Source organism: Numida meleagris, chromosome 12 (assembly GCF_002078875.1).
Source record: "Numida meleagris isolate 19003 breed g44 Domestic line chromosome 12, NumMel1.0, whole genome shotgun sequence".
NCBI lineage: Eukaryota > Metazoa > Chordata > Aves > Galliformes > Numididae > Numida > Numida meleagris.
The window spans coordinates 9,821,689-9,844,362 of record NC_034420.1 but is presented as its reverse complement, the minus strand read 5'-3'; the positions used below and the strand labels follow the sequence as shown (position 1 = coordinate 9,844,362).

The window sequence follows — 22,674 nt, the reverse complement described above, 5'->3', positions numbered from 1 at the left end:
GAGACGCCCGCTCAGCTCGGTACACTCGAGGCCCCGCGGCACAGGCCGCTGGTGGCCGCCATCTTGGTGCGGGCCCCGCCTCCGCCATCTTGGGTGGGGCCAACGCCCGCGGACTGGGGAGCGGGTAGAACTGGCCCAGGGAGTGGCGGCAGCCCGCCCCGCTGCCGGGCGGGCACGTTGCTGCTGGGGGCTCCGCACCACGCCTTGGCCTGGCTCCGCTCCTGCGCTTACAGTCGCAGGCAGCTGCCTCTCTTGGCCATCTCCGGAAATAGCCGAACGGCTCTTTCGGTACTCTTCGTGTGCCAACAGAGAGGGTCAATCATGAGGTCCCCGTGAATGGGGTTCGGGCATTTCCGGAGAGGTCCGAGAGCGCTTCGTCTGCCTCCGGAACGTGCTCGTGTATTTCCGGTCACGGCAGACGAGCGGCAGCTGGCTGCTCAGCCGCGCGGAAGTGCGAGTGGGCGGCGTCACTTCCGGAGGGTGACGGAGCGGCGGGTCAGAGGCGGCTGGAAAATGGCGGCGCCTGAGGAGCGGGAGCTGACGGCGGAGCAGACCGAGAAGCTGCTGCAATTCCAGGTGCTGTGCCGGGGGTACGGGCCTGTCCCGCCGCTGCTGGGCTCCTGTCGGCCTGCTCCGGGGCTGGGGACTCAAGCGGGCCCTGCCCGGAGAGAGTCCGGTGGTACGGGGGTGCCGGGCCCAGCCTGGGCCGGGGGCAAGAGGGGAGTGCCCCGCGTTCGTGGCCCCGGATGGGGCGGGGGTGCTCACTGTGGGACTCCCGTGGCGCTCCTTTGGGGATCGTGGGCTCCTCGACTCTGCCAGTCCGGGGCTTCGCTGAGGGCTGTGCCCCCAGTAGTTCGTTAGTAATGGTGTTTGGTCAGCACTCATTGGCAAGGCAGGAAATGAATGCTGAGTGAACCCACTGCCTCCGTGCAAGGAAAACTCCCCGGCCAGTCCTGACGGTTTTAATCAGGTGGTCTGAAAATGTCCCTTTCTTGTTAGTGGATAGTGACAAGTCCTTCCTGGCACGCTCAATTAGCCCATGAGTTTCTATGGAGTCCAGCTTCTGAAAAGGCCGTACATAACGCACTTGGTGTGGTAATGTCTGCTGGGGAAGGCCCCTGGGGATTGCAGTGATCTAATCTCACTGCTTGCTGCATTACGTGGGCTAGTCACTTAACCTCTGGTTTTCAGGGGACCCAAAAGAGGCAGGCTGCAGATGTGCTTGCCGGGGAGAAAGCTGCTCCAAAGCTGAAATACTTACAGCTGCTGAGAGGAAAAGTGATTCACCTGTTTTGTTGTTGGCCAGTGAAAATTACCTTCCAGTGCCTTGGGTTTCTTTCTGAATTGTAAGGCATTATATGGTGTTATCTGGACTGCAGCTTTTATAATTTTTTTTTTTCAGATTTCTTGTTTTATTTTCTTATATTGATTTTTTTTTAAGATAGAATTTCAATTGGTACCTGTAGGTTAAAGGGTTCTTGAAGGCATCCTGTCCTGCTATCCGTGGCTGAGCTTGGTGCAAGTGCTCCTCATCATTCCTGATAGTCTTCCAACTTTTATCTCAGAGCCAGGAGGATTGAACAGCCTCCTGAAGTACTCTACTGCAGTGTTTTTCTATAACCTAAGCTTTGGTAGGCTTTTTATTAATGCAGAGATCCTGTCTAAACATTTATCCCAAACTTAGCGTGTTGGGCAATCTTAATTTATAGACAAATGAGGTGCAAGAGCATTGGCAATTGCTTTCCTGGTCTTACTGTTTCCCTGGTAAGTGTACAAGGCTTAAGCTGTTGCCTCGTGCTGCACATATATAAGCAAAAGGAGCTGGAGGGAAGCTTTTGCAGTAAGACATCACAGTGCTTAACCTGCTGAATCTGGACAGATAGGACCAGCTGCACTCATCAGTTTCCCTGTTGCTATTTTCAAAGCCCCGTGGGCAGCTGTGAAACGAAGGAATCCCATGCATTTCCTCCCTGTACCTGGTATTATCATGGAGAGCAGAGTGGGGACTCGGGAGGAGGATCCGTGTTTTAGCCCAGCTTCCTGTTGAGCCCTGGTTTGACGTGGGGGAAACACTTGAACTGCAAAGGGGAGAAAATCAGCAGTTACCAAACTGTGTGGAGCCTGATGTGGGAGATGTAGTCCAGAAGGCTTCAGCGCCAGCATCCTGTTGCTCCATCTCCTAGGGTGTGTGGGCTTAGCTTTCCCCTGGGGCTGTGCAATGGCTGACTTTTCTGGTGATACTTTTTTTTTTGTTGTTCTCTTTAGCTAGGCTATGTATGGAGTAGCACCTGCTGTCTGGGGAGGATGGCTCTGTCTTGCTAAAAGTCATTTGTATGCTGCTGTGGATGCTCAGCGCTACCACTGTTAGCTTGTAAACCTTTCAGGGATTACCACTGGCTTCAAGAAAGTGTAGAGCTGTTTGAAAGAACACTGTGTTTCTAATGCACTGTTGTCATAATTTGTGCAGCGTTTTGTGGTGGCAGAGCATTGTACTTTCACAGAAGGCATGCCACAGCCCTGTAAATAAAGGAGGAGAAATCAGGAGAGAGGGGAGTGGGGTGGCAAAGATGAGGAAAGCAACAGTGGGAGGCCCTCAATAGTGTTACAGTGAAGATCCAAAAGGAAGGTGTGGAGAAAGAACTGCTGACTGTCATTCACGCAATAAACAGGTGCTCTGGTTGAAGATACATTGTCCTTCACTGTCTGCCCTTGTGCTGGAAGTCACTGCTTCCAAGGTAGAGAAATGAATGCCTGCTTCTGGCCTGAGTCAGCTGGGTTACTGTACAGTTTAAATACATAATTGTGCAATTTGCATACATAGTTTGCATTAACTCTACTGATGTTTACATGATGTGTTTTGGTAGTGCGCATATAAATACTGGCAAAAGTGTCAAAGTAGGAGCTGTCTTCCTACAGATAGGGCTGGCATAGGCTGGTTATCTACTGCCCTGATGTGATGGATTAATGGTTTGTTTAAACAAAAAAACGTACTTACATGGAGCAATGATGGAGATAAACATGAAATAAAAGCAACAGAGCACTCTTGCTTACTTCCAGCCTCCCATTTGCTGCTGAATTCTTGGCTAATATAAACGAATAAAATAGAAGCATCTAAATTTTCATTTCAAGACTTGGCAGTCTTGACATCTGTAGAGAGGAACTTCACATGAGCTGCTTAAGAAAGCTGTGGTGGTGCAGTTCCGTTTGGGAGGCAGCAGGAACAGCGAAGCAGCATTTTCAGGATCGCATCATTGATCTGTGCCCATTACATGTGGGCTGATGTCTGTTGTACTTACGCTAATCTAAAGTAATGGAGTGTTGCTTGCAGAGGAAGAAGTTAGCGCTCACAATGCAATCTCTAACTTCAGCTGGGTTTAGTAAAACACTCGGGGCTGAAAACCTTCAAACAGAAGAGGGGAAATAAGACACTCCAGAGGTCTTTCCCACTCAGTGCATGGTGCATTGATCAAAACTTTCATAAATGGATTTGCTGTAACATGCAAAGAGAAACTCTCTTGCCAAAGGCCTTTTTGGTGCTTGAAGTCAGATAGTCTTTACCATTGGGAACATGATTTTCTGGATTTTTGCTGGGGTTGGGAATTAAGAGCATGCCAGGTAGAATCCTGTGGATGTGCATCTTTTGTGCAGTGTTTCAACACAGGAGTGTATCTGCAGAGGGAGCGATTTCGTAAGTCTAGCATACAACCTTTGTCCACTCGGGGATGTTCCTTTGGTCTTTGAAGTGGGGAATTGCACTTTTCACTGCTTGAGGATTAAGAAGATTTTGGGCTTCTGAGCAGTGTCTCAAGGGTGAGAGATACACTGCAGCTGCTGTTGGATATTGTTATTTGTGTTTTGGGACAGTGTTCTGCTCTGAGCGGTGTTAGAGAAGGTAATGCTGAACTTTCCTGACTTTTGCTGGATATAGTGTTTTGTCTTCTAAATATTATTATCCATTGTCTTGGACCTACACTTGTATGGAGGTTTCTGTATGAGAGCACTAATTCAATGGGATTAACCTTATTTTTAACTACAGGATACTGTATCTTTTTTGTCTTTGTCTTTGAAGGAAGGAGCTAATGAGAGGCTAGCATGAGGAGGAAAATATGAGTTAGTGACTGGTGTGAAAATTCTTTATTCTCTTAATGTTAATGATACTAAATATACGTTCATTTCTTCCCTACGTGAATAAGAGTTTGCAGAATAGCCTCAAGATCCACCAGAAATGCCACAAGTGGCACCAGAAATGTTGTTTCAAGTCTCTCATCTGCTTCTGTGGTGACACAGAAGCTGCAGAAGGTACTGAGGAGAAAACAGTTAGCAGTGGTTACGTGTGAATGACCAGTATTGGTATCTAGCAGCAAGTTTTGTGTAAATTGGCAGTTGAACTGCCTTCATGCTGTTCTTGTAGTGAGTGCAAGTTGTTCTGAACAACCCACGTCTTCCAGAACATCCTGAATGTCTTTCTATCTCACGTAGCATATGAAAGGAACATTCCAAAAGGTGTTCAGCTGTGAGTTGCCTTTACACAGGGGATTTCTTACTCCTGCCCTGCAGTGTTTCATGGCTCGGCTTTGCTGATCAGAAGAGTGGTATTTGGGTGGCTTTGTTGCTTCTGTTTCATGTTGAGAGCGTGCATACTAAGATGCTAAGAAGTGTAGCTGCACCTCTGTGGAATTGTGCCAGTTTAGGAGCTTGTGAGATCAGAGCATCAGCATGGCAGCTGCTGTAGCGATGGGCAGGAAGGGCTGAAGTTTGCCTGCATGTAGGTCTCTGGGAAACTCAAAAGGTCTGGCAAAAATGCTACAGTGATTGCGTTTATTAGACATTTGTTGATAGCCATGTATGGCTGTTGTTTTGTTGGTGGTTTCTGATCAAATACTGCGACTGTATTTTGCATAATTTAAAATGGAAGCCCTGTTAATACTGCCCAGAGATAATCCTGAGGGACAAAGATGCGAATGAGATTGTGAATCATCTGAAACTCAGGAGCATTAAGGAATGGTGATCAGAAGTCTGCGAAGTCTTTGAAATACGCACACTGCGACTCCACTGGATCAAAGAATTGGGTAAATCCCATGTCTCCCAAGATGTCCTTTTTAAAAGGAGTAGGAGTTCTTACCCTAATTCTGATTTTCATCTGAAAAAAACTAAAGTGAAGCATGTCTTTAGAGATACTGAAACTACTAAACTATTAGCTGATATAAAAACAAAAACTGTTCTGGCAGCAACAGCCACGTGCACAGAACTTCATTTTGTCTATGTCATTTACTGCATAGCTTTCCATTGAAAGACCTTGCAATAGAAATACTGTTTTCATAAATACATGCCACTGCACAATGACTTGAAGTGCTTTCCTTGCAAATATGGTTAATCCCAGTAATGCTTTGAACAGCCCAGTTGTGTCCAGCAGAATGATTTCTGCCCAGTAGGTGGGGAGAAGGTAGAGATCTGTTCCAACATCACGAGAAAGTAGCCAGGAAATGCTCCGCAGTGAGAACTGAGCTCAGACACCGAATAGGGTGTTTGTCCATAGGGTGACTTGGTGTGGAATTGTTGGATGGGAGAGACAATAGGAATACGTGCACTGTCCTTCTCCAGCAAATCCTGATTCAGTGCATTCGTAAATGGTCAGCTTGTTGAGATGACTTTAGAGGCTTTGAAGTGAAGCAAGAAATCAGGAAAATGACAAGTGGAAGTGAAAGGGAATGCTAACAACAAATTGGAGCACAAGGTATAATAGAAATTGTGGATGAGGATGTTCATCAGGTTACTGTCTTGTGTTCATAGTCGTCACCAGCTGCATCCTGTAGAAGAGCTGCGCTGTGCTGTGAGACGGGCGCAGGGAGCAGAAGTTGCCTGCTCCCTGTCAAATTCCTGCAAGGCACAGATTGCCTGGAGCGCTGCACAGAGCCCTGCGTGGAGCTGGCAGGCCAAGGACAGGCACAGCTCCTGTGCAGCATCATTCACAGCAGCTCAGGAGGGCAGCAGCCCTCACTGCCCCGGCGTGTAGCAGCCCGGCTGCGTGAGCACGCCCAGGAAAGCACCCTGCTCCATCTCTTAGTTCAGTACCTGCACTGCCATGGGAGGCACCCCTGCCTCTTTCATGTTACACCAACGGTCTGGAGATGAATTAATGAGCTAAGAGGTGTCTGGAGAGAAACCTACCAGGTGAGAGCATGGAACGTTAAGAATCTGTGGATTTCTCTTGTCAATCATGATCTCGTTGGAGAAATTGTTGTATTTAAACAGCTGTCCTCTGTCATCAGAACTCCTCTATTGAATTCGTTACATGAGAATAAAATGAGCCCTATCATTGCCTCATCTGTTTTGTATCCATGTTAAAAAAAAAAAAATTCTGAAAAGTGTAACTGTTTTCTTGTGTTACTCATGCCCAATTAGGGGGGAAAAAAAAAGTACTCTTTTTAGTTTTAAAATAAGAGTAGCTTCATTCCAATATACCTTCCCAAGCACTGACTTGAGAGTCCGGTCGCTTTGAGCTCTGTGGGTATGCTTGCTTTATGGCTTCGGTTCAGTGTTCTTGTCTGTGTTGGGCTGGACTTCCTTTACTACAGAATATTCTGACTCTGCAAAGTGCTGCCTTTGGTAGTGCCTGGCTCATTTTGGTTTTTGTTTATGCTTACAGTGAGTGCAATAATGTCTTTGTAGGCTTTCAGAAATGCTTTGCCTGTGTCTTTTCAGGGAATGCTTTGGAGTGAGATTTGAGGGTTTCTACCTAGAACATCCTTCCAGATTTGAGCTTGTAGGCAATCATATCATCTTAGATTCTTGACCAGGCTGAGTGCAGTTGTAGTTAGAGTTCTCCACAGCATACAAGGTCTAACTGGCTAGAGAGAGGAGAGCAAAGGCCTGTTTGGGGCCACCTGTGTTCACAGATTTGGATTTGCTCGGGTTGCTCTGGTCTGAGCTGACAGCAGAACTTCTAAAGAGCTTTGCTGCTTCATGTGTTGCAGTACTGTGTCTGTGCTCTCATGTAGCAAAGAACTGCTTAAAAAAAAAACAAAACACAACCCTGCTTCCCTGGTGCTCAGTTGCTTTTATTCTCCTTCTTTAGGACTTGACTGGCATAGAGTCCATGGACCAATGTCGTCACACGCTGGAGCAGCACAACTGGAACATAGAGGTACTGCTTCATGTGAGCTTTGGGGTGGGAGCAGGCTTCCTCCCAGTAACACTTAATCTGTTAGCCCCTGAATTTACACTGTAACTTGCTCTGACAGTATCTTGATGCTGCTAGAGAGTTGGTATCAGAACTATACAGCAGAGTTCTTAGAGCTGCAGTCACTGGCTGGTGCTACGTACTTCCCTGTAGTGGGCACATATAGGCTGCCATGGAGGTTTCCCATAGAGAAATGAGTACTGCTGTTCCCAGTTTGTACTGAGTTGTGCTTGCTGAGTGCTCTGGGTCTGTGGATAAATGCTACCTATTGTTAGCAGCCAGAATATTCATATTTGTGCACCCTTAACTGTCTGAAATGTTTCTTTGCTCTTTCTTGTCCTAAAGGCAGCTGTACAGGACCGATTAAACGAGCAAGAAGGCGTCCCAAGTGTCTTTAACCCACCCCCATCTCGGCCGTTGCAGGTCAATACAGCAGACCACAGGATCTACAGCTATGTTGTTTCAAGGCCACAGCCAAGGGCAAGTTATCTTACAGTGGATTTTGTCTTGTTTCTTTGTTTACTCTGTGAACAACAGGACATGCAAATAGGGAAAGGAATGGTTTTTCTTTATAAGCTGTTATCTCCTTTCTGAGTATTTTTTTCTTCTAAAAACAAAATGTAGAGCTACTCCTTCAGCCTCTGTTTTTTCTGTGGCCATTTTCTCAGTTGTGTAATTCACAATGAGACAGCCTCTCTTGTGTCACAGAATGTCTTCCTTGCTGATAGGTTCCATTGGAATGAGGAATTATCCCCCCTTGATGGCAGTGATGATCTTTCTTTTCAGACCCGTTAAAAAGCTTAAATGCTCAAGTTTTCAGTTATTTGCATTCGTGTGTCATGAATGTATTTGCACGTGCCCTTCTAAGACTCTTTATTATCACTATAATATTATATATCTTTATTTATCACTTTGTACAGTTAAGAAAACTGGTGAGCATAAAACTATTGCTGAGTGAAATAGTCACTGACACCAGTTTTCAGAAGTGTTACACTGAATTCTTGGTAAACCATATTAATCACTTAAATTTTATTTGGTTTCTTCAAAGCCATGAAGGGTTGCTGAGGGTTTTTTTGTGATGGTTTGAGCCTCTGTATCTTCTCTTTATGCACCTGTGCTTGATGCTGGTGGATATATTGTTTCCACTGGTTCAGTGCTTGATTGGAGACAATGTTCTAATTCTGTTTTTATTTCTTGTAATTGCAGGGCCTGTTAGGATGGGGTTACTACTTCATAATGCTTCCATTCCGATTTACTTACTACACATTACTTGATATATTTAGGTAAGCGTTTTTTGTGCTGACTCATGTACTGACTGCACCAAGGCACACTTAGGTTTGGCTGTACCTCTATTGCTTGGATCCTTTTAACTCTAATGACAGATTAGCATTTCCGTTTGTTTGCTCAGCTGACTTAATAGGTGGTGTTGTTAAGTACCTACACTGGTAAGAAAGAAAATGGGCTGCAGAAAAAATGAGCTCTTTGTGGCTCAGAAAGTAAAATATTTAATTGGAATTTTAACTCCACGTGGCTTTACAGTTGGAGTGCAGAAAGGAGGCAGAAGGTGGTGTCAGGCTCTGTCCCGCTGGGCTAGGCTCCAGGTTAACCTGTGCTAATCTCTGTATGTTATTTGGCAAAACCAAATCTGTCAACACAGTTGCTTTTCTCCCTGGTGTCTGTAGCTGCTTCTGTCTTTGCTGCTAGTTCATCTTACCTCCTTGTAGAATCAATAGAGAGAAAAGGGAATGTTGAAAGGTGATGACTGTTAAGCAGTCCTGCTATCTGCACTGTTTTGACTTTTTCCTTCATATTATTTTTTCCCTTAAAGGCTTTTTCTAAGTTTAGTATAACTTCTATACATCGATTAAAAAGTAAACAAGAGTGGAACCTGTGGTCCAGTTAAGCTTTTTCAGCCTCACTTCATTGTATTCCTAGTGTAGCATTCTCTTTCTGCAGCTCTTTGTGCTCTGGAATTGTTGGTCTTGGAGTAGCAGAAGTGCAGCTTTCAGTGTTACCTGGAAAAAAAACTGTGTTGCTTCTAACAGCCCATCTTCAAATGAATTCCTCAAACCATACGCTGTTGGTGTGGGTTATGCCTGATGCTTTAGAGGAAGTTAAAACTGTTAATCGCCAAAAAATCAGATACTTGCTGATGTCTGGAATGAGATATTTGACTGGGGCTTTTCTGTTGCAGTGGTGTCATTTTGGAGCAGGTGGTGCAATTTGAATTTTAATTATAAACAATCCAAGGGACTCACCGGTGATGTTTGTCCTTCTTATGAATGCCAGTGATTGTTTGCGGAAAAGAAAACCTGTTTTTCAGAAAGTCAGCGAGCTGAATTTCCAGAGTCCTTTGCTTTCTTCCTAGGTTTGCTCTGCGCTTTATACGTCCTGATCCTCGTAGTCGGGTTACTGACCCAGTGGGTGACATTATTTCATTTATTCATATGTTTGAGGAAAAGTATGGGAGGATACACCCTGTCTTCTACCAGGGAACTTACAGCCAGGTCAGTGTTACATGTCGGTGCGTAGATACTGGGGAGATGAAGAGCAGGGATTTTGCTGCATGGTGTCAGAGCGTACATGGCAAAACCACTTCTCAAAGTCCAGTGCTTTGTCTCCAAACTCTTTAACAGGGTACTGGGAGAGCTAGTGAACAAGTGTATTAGAAAACCAGCGTCTGCCAGGCTTGATAATGTGCCAAGCCTGCGAAGTTGGAAAGCAGAGCTGCTCTGACTGTTCCTCAACCGTCTGTGTGGCTCTGTAGCCAACAGCTATTCTTTGTAATCCTGTCTTTGTTTTTGTAAACTGATGTGGTGTGCCAGAGCCTGTCCTTCTGTTCACCAAATTGGGATTGACTGCCTGGGCTTGTATCATAATATAACTCCAGAACTTGGTGCAAGGCCTCGGTATTGAAAGAGGGAGGCACTCAAGAAATAATGTGAGGTGAGAGTTCCAAATGCTAGATCTGGACTGGTAGTGCTCTCAGGTAAAGAAGGATGTCCCCATGGGTGCTGCCTCTTCCACAGCTTCTCTCAGCCTGGCCAAGAGAAGGGCCTCCTGCTGAGCATTCCAGCAGGCAGTTGGATCAGCGCTGCTTCCTGAGTGCCAAGGAAGAATGTGGTGTCTGTCTGCTCCATGCTGCACAGTGATGGAGCTTGCTGCCTCCACAGCTCTTCTAGGCCCCTCTGTCTTGCCTGGAATCCAAACTTAAATAACCACGGAATGGTTAGGCTACCAAAACTCGATACCAGTGAAACAAGGAGTCTATTGTACACTTATTGTGGGGCCTTGTTAAGAAATGTTCCTGGGTGGGTGGAATCCAAAGATTGTATATGCAAAAAGTTTTGTTGCTGAGTTTGTTCTGTTGGGGCCCACAGCATTATTGAGTCGGCCTCTTTGTTTTCTTAAATGTAACACTTTCATTTGATGTGGTGTGATGACTACATCCTGTACAGGCTACAGTGGGAAGCTCAGCCTTACCTGCTGTGAGTCTGAGGCATGAAGGAGGGTTGTTCGCTGCCAGCTCAGCCTGGTGGGGAGGTTCAGGGCTGTCAGCTTGCACAGCTGTGTACCTGGCTCTGAGTTCAGTGTTCTCCAAAGCCACATCCTGAAAGGAATGTGGAAGAACATAGTTGTAGTCCTCTTAAATGAGGGTTGAGTTGGAAAGTCTGGTGTTCATACTCCATTTGATGCTTCATTAAAACCGGTTATTGGCAGAGTAATGACCCAGGTGAATGTTGCTGAGTTGTTTCACAGAAGTCTTGTGGGTGCTGCTTTCCCTAGAGACCCTGTAACTTTACATTCTCTGCTTTTATGCCAAGGCACTGAACGATGCCAAGCGGGAGCTGCGCTTCCTGTTGGTTTATCTTCACGGAGATGACCACCAAGACACGGATGAATTCTGCCGGTAGGTAGGAGAGTTTTCCAAACTGTTGTCCTTGAACCTTAAATGCAAATTTACTCACATATCTCTTCTCATCCCCTAGCAATACGCTGTGCGTACCTGAGGTGGTCACCCTCATAAACACTAGAATGCTCTTCTGGGCTTGCTCAACCAATAAACCAGAGGGATACAGAGGTGAGTATGTCCCTCCTAGGCTTTACCTATGTCCTTTGGTCTCTGGGACAAGCCAAATGCTCTTTGACAGATGTACGTGTTTGAAAGGCTCTGTTGGTTTCTGTGCAAAAAGATGAGAATATCACAAGACTGCATGGGAAAATACATGCTGGTTTTTGTGTGATATCTCATAGGGCCTGTTTGATTGCAGGGGAGTACCTACTGCTCTTAACCTCAACTGTTCCATATGTTTCTGGGCAGTCCTATTTGCATGTTCTTAACTGCAGGCATTTAAGCTGCTCTCAGTGACTTGTTAATGGGAGTTGGTGGGTGTGTGCCCAGGATTAAACTGAGTGCAGAAATAAGTATCTAACTAGCAGTGCTCTTAATGCTGGTTTGGATTATGCCTTAGGCCAGGAGTGACTTGTTGGGTACATTCTTTCCCTTTCTGAGACAATCATCTTTACTCCACGCCCAGTCTTTCTGACTCCTCAAAAGTCCACAATGAGGTCTTTAAGTACTGTCTTTCCAGGGTTGTTGGTACCTGGCCTGCCAGCATTTACAGTAGGGTCTTAAAGCAAATTGAGCCTTTTCCCAAAGTTCTGTGCCTCTTGTGTTTCTTGTGACCCCTCCTGGTTCATGGCAAGAGGCTGGGAGTTCTGCTGTGAAATCTGTGTTATTTCTTTCTTCTTAGTTCTGCTACTAGCTATCAACTCATTGAAAGCCTGGCTTTCTAAGCAGGCATTCTTTTACTTACTGCTGTTTCATGGCTGTAGTACTTCAGAGTCACTGTCCAGAAAGCTGGGATAGGAGGGATTGAGGCTGCAGTCCGTGGGTTGCTCAGATTTAGTTTGGAAGGCTCCATCAGTAATGGCAGTTCTGAGCTGTGTGACATGCTGTGCATGTTTGGAAGAGGTGGTGGTCAGCTGTAGGGAAGGTTTGCATGCCATTAGTCATAGATGAAAACTGAACTTAAAACCCCCTAACCTGTTCATCCCCTGCCTCAGGATGGTCTGTCTCTGGCAGAGATGATCTACTTTTGTTCTGAAATGTCTAGGATGAACACTCTTCGCAGTGTTTTCCAGAGTATAGCCATTCTTAATTAACAGCAAGTGCTTCCCTGTGTTTTTCTTCCTTCAGTTTAAACCTGGAGCTTCTTGTCCCATTCTGAATGTCCATGCAGACCAATTTATTTCTTATATTTGAGAAACTTTGTAGAACTTGGAAGCTTGTTGTTTTGGCATTTGTTGTTGTTGGTTTGTGTGTTTTGTTTTTTTTTTTACCCCCTTGGTGTCTGTGCTCGGAGCCGCCACCTTGTTCTGCTCATTTATCAGGTTTCAGTTGACAAAAGGAAACCTGTGGCTTTTTCTGCTGTGGAAGAGATAGTGGCTCTGGAAGCTGCTCTCCTAAGCTGTTGGTGATGAAAACATTTGTGCTGTACCCCTTGCTGATCCTTCTGGAAGGGATGATGATTGTCCCTATCTTCCAGTTTCCCAGGCTCTGCGGGAGAACACGTATCCATTCCTGGCTGTGATCATGCTGAAAGATCGCAGAATGACTGTAGTTGGGCGGCTAGAAGGCCTCATCCAGGCTGATGACCTTATTAATCAACTGATGTTCATCATGGATGCCAACCAGACGTACCTGGTGTCTGAACGCCTGGAAAGGTATGACGGGACCTGAGCTCCAGCAATGCAGATCTTACAGAGGCAGGCTCTGCTCTGCTCCCTTCTGCCCTCCAGATGCTATATGTAGACATGTAGGTCAGTGTTTCCTGTTCTGTAACACAGCCCATGATCTCTCCTCTTCCCAGTGGGAGCCCTGGTCTGTAAATTCAGGAGACCCTGTAGCCAGGGAGTTCGATGTGTTGCCCATACAGGCCCGCTACTGAGAGGTGAGGCAGACTGCTCTACTGTTTAATGCAGCTGGAGCAAACCTGTAGTGTGCTGGAGCTGCAGGTAGAGGTTGAAAATAGCAAGCAGGAAGGAAGGAGTTGGAGAGCTGGCGTTTGCAGCCAGCTTCTTTTTGAGTGGTGCTGCCTAGGCTGGCTGTACTGAATTCTAACAGCATTTGCTGCATTGCTGCTGGTGCCTTGCTAACGTGAGCTCCTGTCCCTGATAACTCTATAGATAGTGTTTGCAAACTCTCCACTGTAGGATGTCACCTTCTGGTTTCCTGTCTGCCCTTTCTCTGTGGGACATCCCATAACACATTTTGATGCTCCTGGCTTCTAAAATGAACGAGGAGTTATCTGATGGAGATAAAGCCATGAGGAGTGTAAAGTGTGATGCTGAAAGTGTAAGCCACTGCTTATGTGGTATCTGTCTATTCTGCCAGACTGCAGTAGGTGACAAATCTTTTGTTCAATCAATCTCAACTCAACTTAGGGGAAGAGTTTATGTGCCAGGGAGTGCAGAGACTCAGCTTGCCTTCTAGGAGTTCATGGTACTGTGCACTCTAAATGAATTATTACCTGATGTGTGTGTTCTTGAGAGTTTAAGGCTGTGCCATCAGCCTGCTTTGCCTTCATTTTGGGGCCTGCTAGCCCTAACCACTTCCTGCTCACATTTGTAGGGAAGAAAGGAACCAAACCCAAGTACTGAGGCAGCAACAGGATGAGGCTTACTTGGCATCCCTGCGTGCAGACCAAGAAAAAGAACGTAAGAAGAAGGAGGAACGAGAGAGAAAGAAGAAAAAGGAGGAGGAAGTGCAGCAGCAGAAACTAGCAGAAGAGAGACGGCGACAGGTGAGAGCAAACTGACTACTGGAGAGGCTGACATGCTCTTTTGGATGCTCACAGTGTGTAGGAGCAGTGCCTGCAGTAAGATTTTCCTGTCAGACTGGAGTTGCTAGCCTTGCTTGGGGCTTCTGTGTCCTCCAAGCCTCCTGGAGAGGCTGTGCTGCAAGGGACAAGCATAAAGGTCAGCTCGGTGCATGCCCATTGCTCCTTTGCTCCTTCTCCTTCCTTACTTTGTATTTTGCAGACGCTGCAGGAGGAGAAGGAACGGAAGTCGGAATGCCTTCCTCCTGAGCCACATCCTGATGACCCAGAGAGCGTTAAGATCATTTTCAAGCTGCCTAATGATTCCAGAGTGGAGCGGCGATTCCACTTCACACAGTCACTGACGGTGAGCTTGGGGCAGAGCTGACAGGCTTCTCATTGTGAATTGGGTTGAGAGGTTCCACAAGTGGCTCGGCAAAGCTTTGGTTCTGTTGACCTGTGCATAGAGTCATTTCTGGGTGAGGAGGGTGTCTTTGGACGTGCTCTCTTGAATGTGGAAGAGAAGAATTATGGAAAAAGAGGGAACAGACATACTCTTCTCCTGAAAAGCTGAGACTCTTGCTGCTCCCTGTTAAATAAAGGGTATAGGAAGAGCCAGAGGTGGTATTCTCTGACAAGTCCAGTTCCATACATGCTAAGACGATGGCTGTGTTGTGTCTGCAACACCGATGGTGTCAGTTTGCTAACTTAACCCCTCCCCTGTGAGATACTGTGGATGCATTCTGGCTGTGTCATTGCCTCCCTGGCTGGCAGTTATCTCTGTGCTTCTTTCCCAGGTGATCCATGACTTCCTGTTCTCCCTGAAAGAAAGCCCTGAAAAGTTCCAGATCGAAGCCAACTTCCCTCGCCGTGTCCTGCCCTGCCTCCCTACAGAGGAGTGGCCCAACCCACCCACGCTGCAGGAGGCCGGACTCAGCCACACGGAAGTCCTCTTTGTGCAGGACCTCACGGACGATTGACATTTTTTCCAGAAGACACAAATTGGAAGAGAAATTCATATTATTATTATTATAATACAATATTTTTTTTTAAAGACTGCGTACAAATGAGGGATCAGAGACCACAACGCCTGTGCCAGCTGCGCTGTGTGTGCGCTCACTGGCAAGAGGAAGTGTGTGCACGTCCTCACACACCCATGTACACAGCCATCCCCTACACTCGGAGGGCAGAGAGGGAGGGGATCTGGTGTTGCCCCTCTCCCTTCCTAGGGGAGGAACAGGAATGGCAGCTCTGGGTAATTAATGCTTTTATTGATGACAATAATAATAAAACCCCAACAACCCACTATCTTGTGAGGATTTGATACTCTGCTGCTCCTGCCAGCCAGAAGACCAGGCACCTGAATGTGCTGGGAGTGGGGTTTGGGAAAGGGCTGGACAGAATCTCTTCAGCTTCCCTCTCTGTATAAATACTTTTCTTTTAATATTTCTCTTGCTTTGTAATGACCAAAGGAGAACGGGGTTGACTATAGTATTAACTTTTTGATAAAGAGCTGGTTCGATTCTTACCTGTGTGGGACCTTGCCCAGGGTTCTTAGCCTGCGTAGTGTAATAAACTCTGCCTCTAGCATGTCTGTGCCAATGCTTTCTGCTTTACCACACACGGTGGTGCTTCCCAGCTGAAACAGAACACAGGGGAGGGGACTCCTGCTGTGGCTCTATGGCTATTGCTCACAGCACCGTGGGTTTGCTCAATTTCTGGCCTGGCTTCAGGCCCCTGTTTCATTCATTGGGTATATTGTGCTGGCAGAACTGATGAAGACAAATGTAGTGTGTACAACATGGGGGAAATGGAGTGGGGACTGGTGCTGTACTGTCTGCCTGCAGCATACATGCCCTGGGCTGAGCGGAAGGGAGAGCTCCCATTGATTGCTCAGGGACGGGTGTCCTTGAGCAAGGTAGGGGGGGTAAGGACAGCCCAGAGAGGGGGGGAAGTTGGGGGGGAGAGGGGAGGGGTTAAGCCTGCTACCTGAGAGGATTGCTGCTAGGGGAGTTGCTGGCCATGGGGAAGGGGACCAGGGCCTCTTGCTTCTCCCAGCTGCTTTGGGATGGGTGGCTGTGGTGTTTCACTTGGTGCAGTCTCTACGAAGCACTTTGGGGAGGAGAAGAAGACACTAACTTCACCCCTTCTTGCTCATGTCCATAAAGAATGCACCCTGGTTCCTATTCAACGGGGAGAGACCTTCCTCCTAGAGGAACACCCCTTCCCTTTCAGGCCACGGGGCCCATGGGAGCTGCAGTCCTCCCTTTGGCCCTGGGCTGCCAAACCCCCTGTACCCCACAGAGCTCGTGCTGGAGAACAGGGGAACCTGGGGCCTGCCCACACCACCACAAGAGCCGGGCACAGCGCCTTGGTATACATCATACATTTATTAGTGAATATCCCTCTCAAAATCAGCCACAACATTAAAAAAAATAATGATTGCACTACTTGGTCAAGCAGAACTAGCAACTTTCATTTTAAAAAAAGTACAAATCTGTTAAAAATTTCAATCAGTATAATACACATATATATAATACAACATACTAGTTATGTTAAATGCTACAAAACCAATATGATTCCAATGGAATGGAAAAAAAAACAAACACTTTTAGAGCTTTAAGAACCTTTTTTTTTTTTCTATATATTAGCCTTTTCTCAAATACATACATGGGAAAAATGAGGTAACTGTAAAATGTGCAAGTAACAGAGCAAAAAAAATTATATATATATATTTATATATATATATATATATATATAAAAACTTTCTAACACAGAACACACGTCCTAGCACCTGCCGGGGAGCGGCGCTCGCTCCGGAGGCCCGGGGACTGGTATATAGAACAGTAAACAGTCCACTATCCCACCACAGGAAATCATTGGTAAACAGTGGTATCTACAGCGCAGTCAGCAATCACAAACACCCTAAATAATTGGTTTTTTTTTTTTTTTTAGTATTTTTTTTGTCTTTTTTTTTTTTGTCGTTTTTTGTGGGTTTTTTTTTAATTATTTTTTTTCTCTTAAATGATACTTTTAGCTGCTCATTGGAATAAATTCTGCAGCACACGAGCTGTGAGCTTTCGAGTCGCCGTCAAAGGACCGTAAGGCTTTCCTGGCTCCCTGGGCACCGCGAGGGCGGGAGGGGACGAGGGGGCGTCTCCGGGGCGCGAGGCCGCCGCGCGGCACGGGGACTCCTTTGGTTATCTGTCACTGAGCGGGGGACGGGGACGGGGCCGGGGTCCTGCCCAGGGGGCACCAGGCCCGGGCCTTGACCGCAGACATGGCGGGCGGCCGAGGAAGGGAGGCAAAGGGGAGCCGACCAATCGCAACGCACCGCCCGCTGCCCCCCGCGCCCGATTGGCCCGGTGGAGACCGGCACTTGCTCGCCGATTGGCGGAGAGCGCGCGTGCGGCTCCCCGCCAATCAGCAGCGGGCGCGCCTCGGCCGCCCGATGATTGGCACGCCCCTCCGCACCTATGGCGTGGCAGCGCGGGAGCGCGCCCCGCCCCCCACCTGCCGGGCGCGGCCCTCTCCTCACACCTAGCCATGGCCGCCAACCCCTCGCCGCCGGGGCCCAGCCCGGCCGCCCGCCCCCGCCCCGCGGGGAGCAGCCCCTTGCACACGCCGCCACGGGGACGGCCCTGAAAGCCTCACGGTCCTGCTGTGGCGTTGCGGACATGTGCAGTACAGTGCATGGCAGTATCAGCTGAGCACAAAAACCCCTCTCCCCACCCCCCTCACCCCACAGCCGGCTAGACGTAGCCAAGACCACGTTCCAAGCTGGTCAGACATGCATGCATATTTGTGAACATTTACATAGGGCTGGCGGCCGCGCGCGGAGGCTCCCAGGCATCAGCGACGCGGGGAGGGCGCTCCCCTCCTTCCCGTCCCCCCCCTCCTCCTCGCTAATTAATCATGCAAAATGACTCAGGCCGCACCGCCGTGATGGCCGGCACCGCGAGGCCCCGGCCTCCCCACAGCGCCGGGTAGCGCCCAACGGGAAAACCAACCCCGAGGTGACGGCAGAACCCCGCGCTGCGCCGCGCCGCCCGGCCCGCAGGATGAGGCGCTCGGGAGCCCAGGGGCAAACAGGGCCACCACGCAAAGCTCCCCGCCGGGCCTGGCCGCCTCGCTGTGCACGGAGTGAGCAGGGATTGGGGCCGTCCTCCCACCTGGGAAGGACACGGAGCAGTGGGGAGTGGCCCCACCTCCGCCCCTCTGTGGCCCCAGGCCCGCCAGCACCCGGCTACGGGGCGCCCTCCGCTCTCCTCCCGCCGCCGAGGGGAAGAGCGGCCACAGAACCAAAGAAACGCAACGGAAAAGGAAACGGAAGAAAAAAGAAAAATCTACCCTAAAAACAAAACAAACAAAAAAATGTGAGAAACGGGGGGAAAAAAAAAAAAAATCCCTAGCGGAGTACAAAGACCTGGAAAGTGGTGGAGCGACGACAGCGTCTTTGGAGTGCGGAGGACACGGCCGCGCTGCCCGCCACCAGCACAACACCATTTGGGCCCCGGAGCGCGGCGGGGCCGTGCCACGGCGGAAGAGGAGGGCTGGCCGCAGCCCGGGCTGCTCAGCGCTCACCACATCTGAGGAGAGGCTCTGGGGAGGGGGGGTAAGCGCACGGCCAGGCCCTGGCAGTGGGCAGCGGCCCCCGCCCCTGGCCCGACGTCCTCATCCTCTAACGAATTGTGCGGCACAGCGCCCGCCGGCCTCAGTCTGCCTCCCGCTGCACCTCCGACGCATCCGCCCGGCAGATGGGGCACGTGCGGTTCGCCTGCGGGGGGCAAGGACAGAAGAGGGCCGGTGAACGGAGGGGGGAGGCCCATGGTGACCAAAGCCCACTGGGGTTGGTGGCACGCGCGGCCCGCTCCACCCACCTTTAACCATTTGTCGACACACTTGGCGTGGAACTCGTGGTTGCAGGGCAGGACGCGGAGCAGCTGCCGGGCCTCAAAGTCGCTGAAGCACACGACGCACCTGGAGAGGATGGCCGTCAGCCTGGCCTCAAGGCCCGGCCCTCCCCCAACATCCCCCCCCCCAGCACCCGCAGCTCGCTCACAGGGTCTGCTCGGACTGGTGGCTCTCAGGGTTGAAGCGGTACGACGGGAGGTGCTCGATGTCTGCTTTGGTGAGTCCACGTGGCTTGGCCTCCCCCAGCCGCTCGGCCAGGTTCAGTAACGCCTGCGGGGAGACATGGACAGCTCAGCACCGGTGGAGCCACCCCAGAATGCCAAGGTCACCCCATGGGGTAACACAGCCACGCACCTCGTAGTTCTCCATCTCCACATCATCCACGTCCAGGTCCAGGCTGATCGTGGGCCCCACAGCCGTTGGCGACACGGGAAGCATAGAGCTGCACGGGAGGAGGATGGGGCGCTTGGTGTGGGTGCCTCGGTGGGGACAGAGGCACCGTGCCACCCGTGTCCCACATCCCACTCATCCCAATACTCACAGGAAATAGGGCAGGAAGCTCGGGTAGTACGGAGGGGGTGGTGGAGGGGGCGGCGGGGGGGGCAGCGCCTGCTGCAGCCGGTACCGCTGGGTGTTCAGCCGCCGGGGCATCATGTGGGGGTATGGCTGCAGGGAGAGAAGGTGGCTCAGGGTCGTGCCCACAGCTCCTGCATCCCCCAGCACCGAGACGGGGACTTACCACGCCAAATGGCAGCTCTTGGTGCAGCGGGTCATGGGGGAGGTAATGCAGCGGCACGGAGGGGGAGAGCGTGGGAGCGTGGTGGGACGGGGGGTATGTGAAGCCAGCAATGGGGTGCTGCTCCCCTCGCAGGTCCACATCATTGTCTATCCTCTGCAGAGGCTGTGGGGGAAACTGTTAGGCTGGAAGGGGTGTCCCAAATTTCATCCACTAGCATTAGCACGGCACTGCACCCCGTGCATCCCACCTGGGGGCCCGCACAGAGATCCCACTTTCTGTTCCAGGGCCCCGTGCCTGGCTCTGCAGCGCCAACACCTCCCCAGCCCTACCCCAACTCACCATGCGCGGGTGCTGGGCTTGGAGAGGCACGAATTGCCCCAGGGGAGCCATGTGGGGCGGCTGGTGAGGGGGCACTGGCGGTGGGGGCGGGTGCAGGATGTAATGGTCGCTGGAGATGATGGGGGGGAACGTCTGGTAGGAGACCGGGAGCTGTTGCATGGCGCATGCCTGGATCAACTGCAGGGTTTGGAGAGAAATATGGGTCAGGGGCACCTCTGCCTGCCCCAGAGCATCAAATGATCCCCACGCCCCCAGCCCCTCTGCTCTGGGGTGGCACCCACGCAGTCTTTGGGCAACCCATGGTCACCGCCAGGTGTCCCCTTGTCCGTCCCCACCGTGACTTACCGGGGGCGGGAGGCAGCAGAGCGGGTAGTGCTGTCCACTGAACATCACTGAGCATGCTGGGAGCTGCTGGGTGCTGCACCCAGGGATGTGCTGGCTGGTGTGGATGGGGAAGCCTTGCGTTGTGACGGTGGTGACCGTGTAGGAGAGAGGGACGGGTCCCTGGTGCACCTGGGGACAAGGCACAGAGGATGTGGGCAGAGGACACAGTCCCAGCTGGGCTGCCCCCATCCTGGAGGGGCAGCAGCAGGGCACCAAGCACCCAGCACTGGGACGCAGACAGCGTCCTGCTGGGCTCCACGTGAGTTTTGGACCTCGCTTTGTGACCAGCAGTCAGGGTGACATGGGCTCCAACCCTACCACCACCAGAGGGGACCACAGGACATATCGCAGGTCCCTGTCCTACAGCTGGCTCTGGGCACCATGGTCTGGGTGCAGGGTCACTCTCAGCGCCAGGGCTGCTTCTGCAGCACCTACCTGGTCATGAAGATCCACCATGAATGGGTTCTGGTGGGGCGGGTGAGCGGCCGGGTGCAGCATTCGTGGCGGTGTGCTGGGGAGAGCGTAGGCGCGGGGCTCATCTACAGGGATGTGCGGCTGCTGAGGGAAGGCAGGGTGCAGCTGGGTCTCATCCTGGCCCAGCAGGGTTGCCAGAGGTCGGTCGCGTCGTCCCCACTGACGCCTGGCAGGGGGGCTGCGGGGTCACCGCAGGAGAGAAACAGAGCAGGAGTGACCCCCGGGCAGGGTCAGCGCCCAGCGGTGCAATGTTCAGGGCTGGGCTCGTCGTCTGGCTGCCAAGCTTCAGCTCCACTTGCCCTGTACATGCCACCCCGTGTCCTCAGCACAGGACCCCCCCGTGTTCCCCCTGGCCACGCTCCCCACTCCGAGCCCCCCCCCCGCCCACCAGGTGCTGGGCCAGCCCAGCAGGCTGCAGAACCCAGAGTGTGTCCCGACACACGGGCACGATGGCCACTGGGGCTCCGTGCTGCCCCATACCTTCGCCGGAGGTGGTCAGGGCTGCTGCAGGGTCCCCCTGAGAAACGGCGTTGGTTAAAAGGGGCAGAGGGAGGCCGCCTATTCACTGCCAGTTCCCATGGTCGCATTGGTGACGTCGGGAGGCGGATGGGCACGCGGGACCTCAGGCTCCAGGCAGGGCGAGACACCAGCACCTTGGATCCTGCGAGAACAACAGCGGGTCATGGTCGCTAAGCCCCCAGGATGGTATGGGCTGGAGCCTGGACAGGAGCCCCAAATCCTCCCTGATACAGGATAGGGGAGAGGCAGAGGCGCAGAGCTGACCCCAGGCAGCAGCCTTACCCCAAAAAGTGCTGTGCAGCGTGACCCCAGCATGGCCCAGCCCACTGCCCCTGCACCCAAGCCCAGGCCCAGCACCACTCCTGGAGCTGAAGACAGCAGAGCCTGGCCCCCACCAGGTACCCACGCACCATCTCTCTGCTGTGCGACCCCCCATCATGCAAGACACAGACACTGAGTGAGACAGAAGCACGTGTTTTTGGCACAGAGAAAAGCAAGCTGCAAGTTAGTGGCTGCAGCGCTGTCCTGGGCTGCTGATGGGACCAGGTGCTCCCAGCGTGTCCTCAGCCAAGTGGGGTTCCGTGCTGCTCTGGGGGTGCTCTGTCCTGCAGGGCTCCTGTGCGTCCACTCTGTGCCCTCTGCAAGCTGCCAGCCGACCCAGCGTCCCCACGCCACTGCCACACACCAAACTGCTCCCAAGAGGAACCCACAGCTGGGGCTGCTCATTCCCCGGCTCCATGTCCCCCCCTGTCCCTGCAGCACGAGGTGGCACCAGTTCCAACCCAAGCAGCTCCGGCCTCAACGCTGTCCCCCAAACCCAGCCGGTGGCCGCTTCCCGGCGCAATGCCTGCTTCATTCCTTCCTCCTGCTCCACGCGCTGGGCGTGTGGGTACAGGCTGAGTGCGGAGCGCCCTGAGCCCGGCAGCAGCCCAGCAGGAGGCTGGGGGTGTCCCCAGAAGGACAAATGGCCGTGTCACACCAGAGTGACAGCCTGACACCGCGCCGAGCGTCTCCTCCTCCTCTCACCCCAACCTGGGATGCCGGTTCTGAAGCTGAGGGCAAATCTCTCTCGTTTGGGAAAAAATAAAGCCGCCACAGCAGGAGACCCCGGAGCAGCCTGCGCTCCCCATTGGGGTCCCACCAGCGCGGGGTGCGGGGCTGCCCGTGCTCACCGCGCTGCTCCGGGGTTCCCCCAGCGCCCCCAGCTCCACGTCCCCGTTCACCCCACGCGCACCCGCGGTGCCCAGGCCCCGCGCGACCCCGCGGGGTCACCGCCTCGAGGCCGCGGCGACAGCCGGGACCCC

General features: G+C 51.3%; 2 protein-coding genes across 4 annotated transcripts in view; one reads left to right on the top strand and one right to left on the bottom strand.

Annotated features, from left to right (window-relative positions):
• On the top strand, positions 181-15,591 carry FAF2 (Fas associated factor family member 2). Its single transcript, XM_021410685.1, has 11 exons — positions 181-576; positions 7,076-7,144; positions 7,526-7,660; positions 8,387-8,463; positions 9,549-9,687; positions 11,005-11,090; positions 11,170-11,261; positions 12,730-12,907; positions 13,815-13,986; positions 14,225-14,368; positions 14,799-15,591. The coding sequence occupies exons 1-11, from the start codon at positions 337-339 to the stop codon at positions 14,979-14,981; spliced, it is 1,515 nt and encodes a 504-aa protein (XP_021266360.1). The 5' UTR covers positions 181-336; the 3' UTR covers positions 14,982-15,591.
• Positions 16,372-22,674, bottom strand: part of RNF44 (ring finger protein 44) — a 13,604-nt gene continuing 7,301 nt past the window's right edge. For 2 of the 3 annotated variants that reach the window (XM_021410688.1, XM_021410689.1), the window contains exons 2-11: positions 21,332-21,512; positions 20,813-21,029; positions 20,339-20,506; positions 19,994-20,170; positions 19,655-19,816; positions 19,457-19,581; positions 19,270-19,357; positions 19,064-19,185; positions 18,882-18,981; positions 16,372-18,778 (exon numbers count right to left, since the gene is read on the bottom strand). In XM_021410688.1, coding sequence (XP_021266363.1) covers positions 18,716-18,778; positions 18,882-18,981; positions 19,064-19,185; positions 19,270-19,357; positions 19,457-19,581; positions 19,655-19,816; positions 19,994-20,170; positions 20,339-20,506; positions 20,813-21,029; positions 21,332-21,438 — 1,329 coding nt within the window. In that variant the 5' untranslated portion in view covers positions 21,439-21,512 and the 3' untranslated portion in view covers positions 16,372-18,715. Of the gene's footprint in view, positions 18,779-18,881; positions 18,982-19,063; positions 19,186-19,269; positions 19,358-19,456; positions 19,582-19,654; positions 19,817-19,993; positions 20,171-20,338; positions 20,507-20,812; positions 21,030-21,331; positions 22,650-22,674 lie in introns of those variants that run through there. The other variant, XM_021410690.1, reaches the window with a different exon arrangement.

Bases quoted from the DNA above. Each gene is read 5' to 3' on its own strand.
- FAF2 (XM_021410685.1), top strand. From the start codon at position 337: ATGGGGTTCGGGCATTTCCGGAGAGGTCCGAGAGCGCTTCGTCTGCCT. The intron at 7,661-8,386 runs GCAAGTTATCTT...TTGTAATTGCAG, and splicing joins TTTCAAGGCCACAGCCAAGG to GGCCTGTTAGGATGGGGTTA. The intron at 9,688-11,004 runs GTCAGTGTTACA...TTTTATGCCAAG, and splicing joins ACCAGGGAACTTACAGCCAG to GCACTGAACGATGCCAAGCG.